A 14,093-nucleotide genomic window follows, 5' to 3' on the forward strand; every position below is an offset into this window, starting at 1 on the left:
GCTGGACGGACAAACAGTGGAGGTTCAATGCATCGGATCTAATACATCCGCGTGACCCTATGGAAGCTTACCGAGTCCCCGGACCGGGGTCTGGTATCAGCTGTCGCGTTGTCGCCAGGGTTGGCCACGCGAACTTCGGTTCGACAACAGTGATGTGTTTGTGCCGGTGTTGTTGTTTTTTATTCGCTCCATTTTTCTCACTCCGTTCCCTGGGTGCTAGAATGTGGTGCATGTGACATGTCGCCACAACTGTCGACACAGATTCACTCTGGCGGAAGCGCAGCCTCGGCGCACTTGGGCTGCGTTGCGCGCCCGGCGCTCACAGGAAGGAAGTCCAGCCGCGCGCGGTGTTTGGCCCGAAAAACACAAAAAGCGGTTTGAGGTTTTAGAAACTTTACTGCATGTTTTCTACCGCACACAGACAGATAGAGTGCAAGGGCACACGGGCACACACCTCAGCAGTAACGGCCCATTCTAGTGTGGAGAGATTTCGCGGAGTGTGGTTCGGAGAGTTCACTGTCGAATAGCTGCGAAAATTGGATTCGGAACGGCAACGGATGTTGACTGTTTTGTGTGTTTGTCCAGTTCCGCGAATAGTTGGAGAAAATATGCTCATCCATCCGTAGCTAAAGCTGAGTATGCCGGGGCGGCAATATATCACCAGTAGCATAGTTGTGAGTTCTTTTCGGCGAGAGTGTCATTTCCCGTCAAATAGACGTAAATATCTTCCGTCGTGGTAGCAATCATATTGGTCAGTGCTTTCAGTAGTCTTGTATGAACACTTTACACGAAGGCTTGGTTCGTGTTTAAACGTTAATAAAACAAGACGTCTTTATCATCGGTGAATTCTGCGGTTCTTCGTCGTATTTTTTTTTTTCACACGTCCACTCTGCAAAGGACAACTTTAATAGCAATAAAATGAAGCAAAAAGGAAAGGAAGAAGTAGCAAAACGACCCAATCCGCGTACCAAACGCACACTCATCAGCGTACGCGAACCGGTGACATCCATCCTCCGAAAGTGAGGCTACTTTCCCAGCCATAAATCATCCACTTCAACCAGATTGAGCCACGACGGTCGAGAGACCGGCACGTCTGGTGCGGTCTGTCTCGTCTCGTTGCGTGTGCATGTGCAATTGGGTGGTGCCTGGGGGGGGGGGGGGGGGGGTCAGATGAGAGTGGCTGTAGGAGGTAAATTAATTTACACTTGCATACAACGACGCTCAAGTGGATGCACTTGTCCGCCCTCGGTGGGTGGTGTGGTGCTGCTGACGACGTTTCGAACGTCGAGAGATGATAGTGCTACTAGTGGCCGGCTATTGGGGAAGGAAATAGTGCTAGAATCATCACCATCATCATCATCATCGCGAGCTGATCGAGCACACCACCCATCTGACAGATCACCTCCGCTACTGTCAATTTGACCGTAGCCTGAAACTGCGCCTTGCACTTTTCGATAGGAAAAAAAAAATGCGAATAAAATTAGAAATCGAACCCGTCTCATTGGGATTTTGTGTGTGTGTGTGTATTGGTGCGTACAAGTATTTGTAACACTGGCTATGGTTAGATTTCCTATTCCCTACAGAGACGAGCGAAAACCCGGCGATGCAAACTTGCAATTTGCAGGTTCCATAGAGCTGTGTGTCTTGTTTGTTTTTGTTTGAGCGTGTGAGGAGAAAGAATTGCGAAAGGGCGTCGTGGGTGGGTCGGGGCTGAACTGTTAAAGCAAAACAAGCCATCTCTCGCTCGCCCCAGCGTGTCCTCCGCCAATACTTGCCCCGTAAAAGCAACAAAAGACGCTCCGTCTCTCACATTCCAAGATCTCTAACTCTTGAGCGACTACCGTCTGGAGGGAACTGAGTCTGTCCGGCAAATGGTTGGTTGGTTTAGTGCAATCACCGCCACCGGTATCCTGCACCCTTGTGCAGCACAGGGAAGGTCCCAAACACTTTACGCGTGCCCTGTGTAATGTCACTAGTCGATCACAGCCGGGGCGGGTTGAAACCGATTGAATCATAAATTGCACTTACGGAAGCACTTGGGGCCGGCCCGTGCGCGATATGTGCCGCATTTTATTTTGCTTCTCCCACTGCACCCCGTCTCCCCGTTCCACCGCGTTCTTCCCCTCTAGTATGTGTCTGGTGCATCCATCATTCGCGTACGAGAGTCTGACGATGATGATGATGCAATCAACCGGAGCGCTGTAGTTGCTGGAGAGCGGGTAGCGTTGTGCTGGCTAAATGGCGCGTGCACCAACACCAACATGCATCCTTCTGTGGCGCAAAAAAAAGGCGTAAATTGTGCGGCGCGTGTACGATTCTTGGTGGGCAAGAATAGACAGAGAGACCGAGAGAGAGAGAGAGAGAGAGAGAGAGAGAGAGAGAGAGACCGAGAGAAGAGGGCATGTGACTAGCTAATTTCTCATCCCGCGACAGCTTCTTCTAGGCGTGAAATTCACGATCCCCACACGCTTATTATTTACGGAGGGGCCCTTTACTGGAATGGAGGCAAACTCCGGCCAAAGAACCAGAAGCTTAGCTGAATTGTTTAGACAATTTCTTTTTTTTTCTAACCGGGACTTTGTGACTATGTTCATGTGTGTACACACGCCTTGAAGGTCAATCGAAGAAAGGGAGAAATGCATTCTCTATCATTCTATCGGCCTGCGAGGTGTAGTGGGGGGGGGGGGGGGGCAGAGATAGGTGGTAGGGTCGTCGCGAAATCCTATTGATAGAAGGCAGGCACTTGCGTAATTGTTTAACGTGTAGAACGGGATGGGTGCCCACAGAGCCTGCCTGCCGGTGGAAGTGGTTTTTTCGACGAAGTTCTGCCACAAGGAATACGGTTGGCATTGGGTTACAGAAGAAGCGGCAAGATTTGAGGCCCCAGTGTGACGTTGAATCGATCACTGTAGTTGTCGCGTGGAACAGCACACACACACACGATAAAATGTAACTGGTTGGCGCGTGCTGCTTTCGTGATCGTGTGACGCGCGATGGGTCTTGGTACCTGAGCGAAGGTCTCACGCATCGGGTTGGGAAGAAAGTGACGTGAACGTTCAACCCTCCCCCGGGAAGCAGAGGAGCACGGGAGCAGGGATCCACGAGCGTAAAGACCTGATAAGATTTCGCCTTGCAACTCACAACCTGACCTAAGCTGCTTGGTGCAAGTGCAAGCAAAACGCTTTTCGGTCTTTGTCTTCTGTCAGCAACATGCTGGAAGGTGTGTTGCGTGCAGGGAGAGAGTACCCTAGAGAGCGTACCCACACTCTGCTGGTTGGTATTGGTCAAGTCGGGTAATGGTGAGCGGGTTTTTGACGCTGTAAAAGGTAATCGCGCCGAGCGTCGTGTGACTAAATATAGAGCACTTCCTGAGTTGTTACGCCAAGCGACGGAATAATGAACGGAACTGCAACAGCAGCGGGCCACCAACGACACAGTGGGTTACGATTGTAGGGTTGATTGGTCAAAACACCAACTGTGCGGGTGTCACGTGCTACCTCTCGTATCACTGTTGCCTAGTCCTGTTTTTATAAATGCATTTTAATGTGGTGCAGTTCTCGTATTGCAAATCACACATCGTCTAGTCGTTCGCAAGAAAATGTTGCTCTATTCACACGTTTCTGTGACGCGGTGAATAATTCGCGACGACTGTGCTCCCCCAGTGACGGTCATGTTGGTCGATGATGATGATGATGAAAAGTAAATAACATTCTTTAAGTAAATAGTTGCAACCCGAAGCTAGTGCCAATTGCTGCATGCCTCTTCTTCGTATTCTGCCACCCTGCCCGGGTTGGTTTTGTTGGTTTTGTTTGGCACAGCAGCGTTGAGTACAAATGTAAAAATAAAGTTCCTTAAGCAGTATATTGAACGCCAATGAGACTGTCTCTAACTGGGATAAGGGAAGCTCGGTGAGGCGAACAATCGGTCGTGACCAAGGAACCATCGTGTGGGCAGAGGTGCGAGATGGGTGATCAAGGGTAGGGGGTGTAGTTTTCGGCCAGTTGTAGTTTTTGCGCGACAGAAACCGTCAGGTTGCGTCTCTGTGGATACTGTTTGTCCTTCGTTTTCTGTGGCGTTTTACGGTCTTGAATTATAGGATGGTCAGTCTTAATACCGTGAAATTTATCAATTTTAATTACTTTCCTCAATATTTGTCTACAAATATCAATACTCAATTTGAGCTTCTGTTTAACAGCGTATTAATGTTTTGCTTGTTTCATTTGTATCACTTTCAGCTACTCATTCGTGTGTTTCACCAGAACCTGTAAATCTTCTACCTGGTAAGTAGTTAGTTTTACATAAGTAAGTTCTATACTCTTATTCGCAGACAGTTTTTTTAAGGTTTCATATTTTAGAGCTTAAAGATCAGTTATTATTTCGTCTCTTTTCACTGCAAAAATTCTATTGGATACTGTTAACAAGTGCTAGCAATCAATTCTATCGATGACCCGTCACAGTCAACTTCTTTTACACTTATGGACGTGAAAGAAGGCTCAGACGCATAGGCCCAAAGTTCTACTCATTAAACTCTGAGGTTTTTATTTTCCAACTTTGCAAGACCAGCTTCAAAGTGTGTATCCTGATATCTTCAGGCTTTCTTATCAGCCTCAGATACATTTTACAATTTTACAAACCAGTCGAGGAACTACTATCAGGTCTGATTTGCTTTTTTGTTGGAAGCTTTAATGCTAGAAGAGTGCCTCGCGATCTCCAATATTGCTTCTCAAGGATAAAATGCATAGATGCAAGGATTGTTGTTCCAAATCTATTGATAACAGTCCATTTGAAATTAAATTTTAATTTGATTTTCCATTTTGGATGTACAAAACTAATTTACCGTGTTATTTTTAATGATTCTTGATTCTATGATCAGAGCAGATGGCCGATCGCTTCACCAATTCAATCGAGAGCACAGACATTTTTTAATAATGCTTTAAATATTTCTCGTTCTTGTCTTTATCTCAGAGCGGGAATCGTTTGTGTGCAAATCGATACGAGCAGCTTTGCCCATGGTGCAGTACACTCGAACTCAAAACAATAAATAACTCAACACAATCACACCTTGTCCAACGCCCCCGACCCATTTAATCTTGGGTGTTGCTTTCTTTGACCTTTTTGATGCCTAGCAGCAATTCTTGAGGCCGATTTTCATTCCTTCGCCTCCCAGACCGACAATGCTGACCGCACGATTATGCTTCGCTCGCCTATTTTGCAAAGCGAGCTTCCTATCGCCAGCGGACACGAGAGGCGAAAAGCAGACGTGAAGAATCGATTGGACAATATTGTTATTTATCGCTACATTCACTAACCGATAAAATTGTCCCCAAACCGAACCCGGAGTACATAATTCTCCACTCCCTTGCCCGCCCCGGCTTTTCTCATCTGTTGCTGCTGCTGCATTTATCTAAGAATGTAGTACTGTGTCATGTTTCCGACCGATTGCAAATACAATTGCAAGCATTGAACGCTCAGCTTACCGTTTATCGATTGCATATGTCTCGTGGGTCTCTCCCAAGGGGTTTTTTTTTTTGGTGGACAAGATACCCAGCGCAAACATTAAAGCACTCCATAGAGGCGTGCCGTCGGGGCAGGGTCTGGCCATTTGCAGCACTCTTACGTGGTGGGCACACAAACGGATGGCATATTTACCAAAACGATGTTTTCCGCTCGATATTCAGAAGTACAAGCGGTTTAAAAAGGTAAATACGAGTGTCTGTTACACGATTGCTGTGTCCCACCTCATCTCTTCCCCACTCGATACGCAGAGGGTGTTAATCCTACCAACCCCTGTTCTGGCTCCTCTTGTTTGATGACTGAAGATCACGAGGATCGAATGGCGGGGTGTGAAACAGAGTGTGAAAAAAGAAAAAAAACTCTATACTGGAGGTTGAGATAAAGCATTCGCTGTGACAGTCTGGGAAGAAAGTTACATTTTGTTGACCAAGACTTTGCCATATTCATATGTCTCCCAAATATGTCATTTCGTTTCCTACAGATGCTTCCAATGAAGCGAGGTTTTTTTTGGTTCTTCAATTCCGACTCACAAAAAAAAAAAAAAATGGCTGCTCTCCGTTTGTTGTGGGAGATTATGACAAGGGTGCCTCTGATGGGCTAATTTGCAAACAATTTACATAGCCCGTACCAGTTCATTACCGATCAAAATAAACAATTCCCGCAGTTTTTGCTTGCTTGTTTTGCACTCCGGGGCGATTCTTTCGATCACACGTCAAAGCGGATAAGCGCTGAAGCGCTGGAACGCTGTTTGTGGAAGCATGGTTGCAGTGGAAAAGAGGTAGAAGAAGAAGAAGAAAGAAAGAACAACAACAAATTGTTTACAAAAAAAACCAAAGAAAGCAAACCAAGTAAATGTAAAACTGGCCAGGGTCTGGCAAAAGTTTATCCGGCACACGGCAAGCGAAACGAAAACTCCTTACGCCTCATGCAGCGCGCACGCTCGTGTGTGTTAACGGAATGAGGGAAATAACACCAATTCATGTCAATGTCACTGTCACTCAACCCCAACATGCGACTGCATCATGAGCGTGCGCGAGGTCCCCGCGCAACGTTTGGGGATGATGTTGCGTGGTGTGTACGGTGCAACGATCAGCTTGGGGTTGCACAATAGTGGTGGATTCGGCAGGGTAAGAGGTGTGCCGGTACTTGATTTTCAGGAATCAATATTCCTCGCTGTCTGTCAACTTACTTACCCCGTGGCACAATGTTGGGGTCCCTGAACGAAAAAAAAAAACGTGGGTGAGAAAATGAGTGAAACAAGCGCAGAAAAAAACAAAACCCAATGCAATAACAATAAAATAAAATAAATCTCCTTCGACCATTTTGATTTTGTCTGATTTCTCTACATTGTTGCGCTCGGGAGAGTCGAAGGTGCAGGCAGGTAGGTCCTTCCCGCGCAGCAACGGCTTGGCGTGCGGCGTTGGAACTGTGGGAAGCAGGTGAAACAAGTTCATTTTCTTCCGTTCTTTTAAAAATGGATGCATCCAGATAGGGGTTGGTTGTATTTGCTATAGTTAACCCGTTCTGTACGTACCCGGCCGACAAGCAGATCAATTCTTGTTTCCGATGATGGGCTAGAAATCGTTGCTCGTTTCGCTTGTGACTGGGTGCGCGATAGCGATAATGGATAACGGATAGATCTCGAGGTAGGGAAAATTGAAGATGCATTTTCCAGTTCCTGTAATTGCGATGTGAAACTAATACCTGCACTTTCTTACCCAGCAACGAACAAGTTTTGTGCGATGATTAAATGCAACATTTTGTAGTACAATGCGATAAAAACGCGTCAAACGAATGATCTGCGACAACCGAGCCGCAGTCCTGGAGAAAAGCAGCAAACAACCGTTGTCCAGCATGCAGGTTTGCTGGTTGCGCTCGATCATTGTCAAAGCAACATTAAACAGGACGCCAGGTTGAGAGGATCGTTCTCTATCGGGTTTTGCATTCATATTTGAGCATCATCAGCAAGCGTTGGGATTGATGATTGATGTTGGGAGATGAGTTGGACTCTCGTCCCAAACAACACCGGTTGTGTTTGATTGATTTTCTTCACACCTAGAAGTGTGCACCGACACCGTATCTGCATGCCCGGCCATGGTTAAACTTGCGGTACATCGACAAGGGAGAGGGAGAGTGTGAGCTTTGTAAATAGAATTTCACGCGTAACGCGTCTAGACAAACCCCAATTCTGGTGGTTGCATCGTGATGGGATGCGGGCAGCAGAATTGTCCAGCAAACGCACGACCATTTCCACGAGGAAATGAGCTGCGACATGGAATGTCGCCCTTGACCATGCACGGTAGGCGTGTGATGTCTTCTGAAATTAACTGTACCGTTGATGACACACGGACCAAAACCCTTCACGAAACCAGTTTCATGGTTTGATGATGCCCCTAAGACAGGACACCAGATCCAGTTACCAAGATTGCGAATCCGGTAATGATTAGAATGTTCGGCAAAAAAGGGAGCTCTCTGGATGGGGTTTTCTTGTACGCAAAACAAGTATTTGTAATAAGACAGTTATTATGCTTTTGCTTTTTTGGATTGTTTGTGGAAAATTTCTTGGAAAAAAAAATGTGCAAATCATGAAACTTAATACGCCATCGGTGTAGTGTGTTTGGACAAGTTAATTAAATTTCACCCAACCGTATCGCCCAGGCAATTCCAAACACAAAGACGACGAGACTCCGCTTAAACCTTAGTGCAGCAGGATTTAACCAGGTTGCTGAGAAACTGGATCCGCTCTGTACATGTTGGTATGGGTGCATTTGAAAGTCCTTCCTGGACAGGACATGCAGTGCGTACCAAAAACCTCGAGCTCGAACCAGCGTAACTGAATCCATTAAAAAAAAAAACCCCCCACACTCTGCCAAGTAATGTCCGATGCCGTGTCCAACAGCGGGAATGTGTTGTTATCTTGAGTCGTAAATCTTAGCCAACACTCACACATGTACACACTGGATAGTACCGAAAAACGAGCTCGACATGCGGGAACTCGAAGCGAAGGATCCAACCGCAATCGGACGTCCGAGTTGGACGGTGGAGGAATGGTTGATACTGGCCGTGTTCCTTCCGTGTTTCGAGTGGCATTTTAGCCATGGCGAATGCAACAAGGCACAATGTTAATCACTCATCAGAAAAGACGGAACGGTTTCTGTTTCGCTCCGGATAGTTTGGTACCGATCCGTGGGGACACATAAACAAGCAGACACAAACAAACGGAGCAAATTTCATTCTTCTGCACCACTCATCTTTAGTCACACGCGGCCCAGTCATAATAGCGTTGTGTAGTGTAAAGAAAGTTTCCCCATTTTCACGCCAACTGCCAAGTTTGGTGGCACATTCCGAAGGGCTGGCGGAGATGCTGTGGGATTCTGGTGTGTTTGGGGGATTTCGGCAAAACAATTTCCTAAATGTGGTCGACCAAGAATGAAGCGGTTGCACTTAGCACTGGTTTGTACCTTTTGTACCTTCTTCTGACATCAAGCGCCGGCGACCCCAGACGCGCCAGACGTGTCTTGTGCTGTTTTGGGAAAGGAAACCAGAAAGTCTGTTGTAGCTTCCGTACATTTTTTTTTGTTGAGTTCTTGGGTGGCAAGTCAGCAACAAGCGGAGTTCATGCTCAAACATTTTATCTTTAGTAATGCCATTCGTGATGCATATATCAACCCGGTACGGGCAGTGCTGGATATGATAGACGAGCCAATGGAAAAATCGGAACCGAACGACGGGAACGTGGTTGGATCCGTGGTGAAGGTTGGGAATCGGACTAATGCACAGCTGTCTCGAGACAACCCGAAATGATTTGCATTCAGCTGCATCGTGCAAGATATGGGCCGGTGAGCATCGGTTTGATGGAGCCGAACGCTTTCGTTTCGTTCCCGTAGACGTGCCAGCCTAAAACGCATAATCTACTCGGCACCACACAGAGTGGAGGTTCATTGTGGTCTTCTCTGATCAAAGGCTACGGTGTTCCCCCTTTTTGCTTTGTGTAGCGGCCTTTGGTTGGTTGTAAAACAAGCAAGTAAACAAATGTAAATATCATACTGAACATCAAAACCGTTCGAGTGGCTGCATAGACGTATTTATCTTGTTACTGTGCTTACTGGTTGATAAGAAGCTTCAAATAGATTTATGGTTAAAATACGAATATTGTGACTTAAGCAGATAAGCATTTGGACATTGAAATAAGTTAGGACAACACTGGAAAAAAAATCTCCAAAGAAATCAATATTAAATGAATCAAGGATCAGATGAATAATATCAAACTAATTTCAAAACTAATGCCACTTCTGGCGTCATTGGTTCATTGGAGTCTTAAGGCAGTTAGTTGTCATCTTCGCTATGAGTGCCGTCAACACAACAATTTGGAGGTTTGCTCTTCTTTCAAGCTGTTGCTGATCAGTTGATCTTTCTTCTTTGTCATAGAATAATTAGTAAAGGTCCCCGATTGATGTTTGTTTAAAGTCTGGAAGACACTTTTCTCAAAGCTTAGTTACCCTCCGTTAGCAAGATCTTCTTCGTGAAAGTTAAAATATTATCGTCTTCATGTTAAGACTGGTTTCTGAGCGAAAGGTACTGAAAAGACAAGGTTGGGTTCTGATTTCTTCATTCAATTTTGCTTTGCTCTTTTAGAGATCTTCTTGATAATGCCAGCTGTATATAGGCCTGATTAGCACATACAAATTGTCAAGACAAGTTTTCAAAAACGGAAAATTCGAATTATGATAGCCGTTTGTGTTGTCTGTTGAAAAAAAAAACTTAACGAAAGGCTTAACGAAACTTACAAGTACATTGTCAAGAATTTGTATTCTCTAACACAAACGGAGACTCGTATTTGTCAAACTGTTTTCCGTCAGCTATTCCAAATGGAAACGCGCCATACTCACTCGGTCCTGTGTTTTTCCAGTTCGTTTTCTTGTGCAGTTTCAATCAAAATGTGAGTATTTTACTTCACAAAGGATCTTCCCGAAGAAAAGGACGGGAAATAAGTATCTCCAAGCAACTTGCTGCTCATACGTTGCTTCCAAAATATTTTCTTTTCTTTTTTTTTTATTCATAAAGGACGGCCAGGCCGTATTGCTATTCCAAAATATTTAAACACTTGGTAAATGCCACGAATAAAGATGGTTGAGAAATCGCTATATGAAAATATTTCCCGGTTCCATTTTGGAAACTTCCCTCCGCAAGAAACCGCAGCGTAGCAGCCAACATTTATATTGGCGTGATTCCTTTTGCCTTAACAGATGGAAACTTTAGCTCAATCTTATCAAGAATATTGAAGAAAATTTCCTTTGTTTCACGTAATTTTTTCTCAAATCTGTAAAGAATAACCTAGCGAACTTATCAAAAAGGTTCGAACTACGAAGCAGCCGACGTTGTTTAGTAAAAACTTCCATTTTTTCATCACCACTTCTGCTATCATCGCTCACATCAGTTGTAAATTCATCTTGATATCAAAATATCAGGTAGAACACAAAATATCTTCTCAAGAAGAACATTTGTTTACACTTTTGGCTTTGTTTTTGTTGATTTCATCACTTTGACAGATTGATTTTGAAGATTTAACGAAAAAAATTAACGAAACATGTCTGTCACAAGAACGGTTTTATAATGATTTTTTTTTCCATTTGTAATGACAAGCTTGTCTTGAGACTTTTCCGATTGTAAGAGATAATCAGGATTTATGGTTTTGTGAGAATTATTTATATCGCTCCCAAAAAAACCGTTTTTGAAGCGGATCCAGCGGTGGGATGGTCCCAAACAGAACTCTATAATCGGGCCCGTCCATTGAGTAGCCGCCATTCTTACCACTAGACCCAAAATCTACAACAACTGCTGTCAATTTCGATTTCAAAGTTTACACCGAATGATCGCTACATGCCATCTTATAGTTTAAGTTCATGTAACGACTTGTTTCGCCATGGTTGTACTATCAATATAAAAAAAGCGAAACAATTCGTTTGTGTACAATTTTCGCCGACATCCCTCCTGGTGGGGGGGTCCTGTCCACCTTTAATAGGGATGGCAGGGCGCGGTGTAGTAACATCGCCTGAAACACTCACTCACACTGTAAGTGTTTTGATGCAGCGGTGCAATCAACGAGAAATTACAGGCTTCCAGGCGTACCAATACGATCGGTTCAGCTGTTCCCACCAACCGTCCCTCCGTTCGAACCAAGCGGAGTGCAAAAGCGCTCCAAGCGTTCCGATTGTTCTGCTGGCTGTAGGTTGTATTTTAGGTCGGTCCCGTGTGGAAGCGTTTTTTTTTTCTGTTGTTGTTACGCTCTTCTCCAATTTCGTAGCATAAGGCGGTCCCCGGCAGAGAGCTTGCCCGCTCGTCGCACCGCACACAGGATGCACACTTGTGAGCACTTAATTAAAATTAAACTAATTAAGAAAGCTCGTCGTATAATTTTCACACCATAATCATTTTCGGACTACTGGTAATGAAATTAATATTTCATTCTATTTTATTATTAACGTTTACTCTGTACTGGTTGCTGCTACTGTATGCTGGTACAACAGCACAGACCCGGGGAACTCTGACGATGCTGAACCATTGCACCGTGCCAGTTTCAGCTCTGATGTGTATTTTTCGTTGTTGTGCTTCTCCCGGTTGTTAGTTGACCCTTTGCAGCAGTGTTTCTTTACTTACCACATTAGTTGGAAGATTTACATACGCGCATTACACACCCTTGCGGGGGGAAGATGTATGCTTCGTTTAATCTCAGTGCTACTCTCCTGCGCCCTTGCGCTGAACAGCAGCGGAGCAGCAGTAGCAACACGATCGTCTATGGGGTCGCATGTGCAGATCGCTTAAGGTGAACAATTTATGGAGTGGCCGTTTGGAGTGGGGAGAAAAAAAATCCTTCCTACTTCCGCTTCCACCAAATGATTGCCAATGATGGTACGTCGCTCTGCACGTACAAATACACACACACAAAAAAAGTCGTTCAGTCACGGACCGGGCGACACATGAATGTTTCATTGAACTTTCCCGTTGAGTGCAAAGGTAAGCCAGTTGGGCCCAAAGTGAACCATTTCCTAAACCTGACTGTTGAAGGGCCCAGTGCCTCCGAAGTGACGACGAAAAAGTGCTGCACGATTCTTAGCAAAACCCACACCCGATCGACGGGTTGGGTCAGTTGGTAAAGCCACGGTAGAACGTGCGAGGATCAAGCTGGTTTGTGTGGTGTACACATTGTTTGATGATTTATCTCCTGCTGCTAACTCGGCTACTGCTGCCGTAATGGATTTGAAAACGCGTGGAATCGAACCTCGACACTGAAAGAAGAGGGTGGAAAGGATAAGCTGAGGTGGAGGAGCGGAGATGTATGCGCCATATTATGAATTATTCATCCTCACGTGATGATAGTTGAACTTTTGTTGCACGTGTGTGTGTGTGTGTGTGCGATTGTAGTTGTTTTCAAATGTAGTTTACAATGAAAATGTCTTCATTTGAAGATCTGCTCTTTTGGTTTTTAAAGGCAAGTGTATAATTATTATTTCTTCAACATAATAACTCCAGCAACAAGTGCAAAAAGATTTTTGAGAAAAATCGCCCTTTCGCCTATTTATCATTGCTACCAGCTTACAGTAGGTGTTAAAAGGATAATGCCGCCACAATTAATTCCGTTTTTTGCTGTCGAGTAATCAACGAAGTTGCAAGTCTTTCGTTTCGCATTCTTTGCTATGCCTCCGTTGTTAAGTTGCAAAGCTGGAACATATTGCATGGCAATAAATTCTCAGCCCCCCAGTCCCACCTAAGGCATTTCGCGCTCTGTGTTACTCGGAGCATCTCCAGCACGTCCGAAAGTTAATCGCGTTTATCGCGTAGTGTTAGGGGGTTGGATGGTTACCGACTACCGAAAAATACCTGTTTAACCCCGAGCAAAAGATGTGATAAACAAGAGCCTTACTACGGCTCAATTGAACGACAGGAAGGAGGCTTGACCCCCTTTTTTTACGCGTACCACACCTCTGCACAATCACTGTTGGAGAATAAGAGCGGAAAATGGAAGTGGTCGAACAACATAACCCGTTGGCAATGATTTATCGGTCGGTATTGCCTTCCCTACATTGAAGATACAATCCTACAAGGCAGCAAATGCAGCGTGCAAAATGCATCCTTTGGCGTGTGATTGCGGTTGAGCAAATGCAGTTTATTCCCAAATTAATTAGATCCGCAGCGAAACAATGTACTCCAGCAAAAAGAGCCTAATGAGATATCGCGTTTAGGGCGCGCGCGTTTGCCATGCCATAGACCGCGGCGCTACAATGGGCAGCAAATTGCCATTTTTTCTGCTGCTAGTGTTTGCAAAAAAAGAAATCAGAGGATTGAGCGAACACGAGTGACAGTTTACCGACACAGCATGTTTTGGCCAAGGGAGGATGATCATTAGATCGGCGTATGGATGGGGGTAGCTGACCACTTTTGGTGGCACTCTCGCTAGAACTAGAGGTGTACGAGTAGTTGCTCATTTTCGACTACAATTCCGATGGTTGGCTCGCGGTCTGTTGTGAAAAAAGTGCTAATCGAACGCACTGGCTCAATGCTGATGCATTGCACTTGCTATT

The 14,093-nt window shown here is 45.1% G+C and overlaps 1 protein-coding gene across 1 annotated transcript in view; it reads left to right on the plus strand.

Annotated features, from left to right (window-relative positions):
* The window catches only part of LOC126559782 (uncharacterized), a 93,797-nt gene that overhangs the window by 38,363 nt on the left and 41,341 nt on the right, over nucleotides 1-14,093 (plus strand). Inside the window, exon 2 of the mRNA XM_050215956.1 lies at nucleotides 4,236-4,280. Within this exon, the coding sequence (XP_050071913.1) occupies nucleotides 4,236-4,280 (45 nt within the window). The remainder of the gene's footprint in view (nucleotides 1-4,235; nucleotides 4,281-14,093) is intronic.

This window comes from Anopheles maculipalpis, chromosome 2RL (assembly GCF_943734695.1).
Source record: "Anopheles maculipalpis chromosome 2RL, idAnoMacuDA_375_x, whole genome shotgun sequence".
NCBI lineage: Eukaryota > Metazoa > Arthropoda > Insecta > Diptera > Culicidae > Anopheles > Anopheles maculipalpis.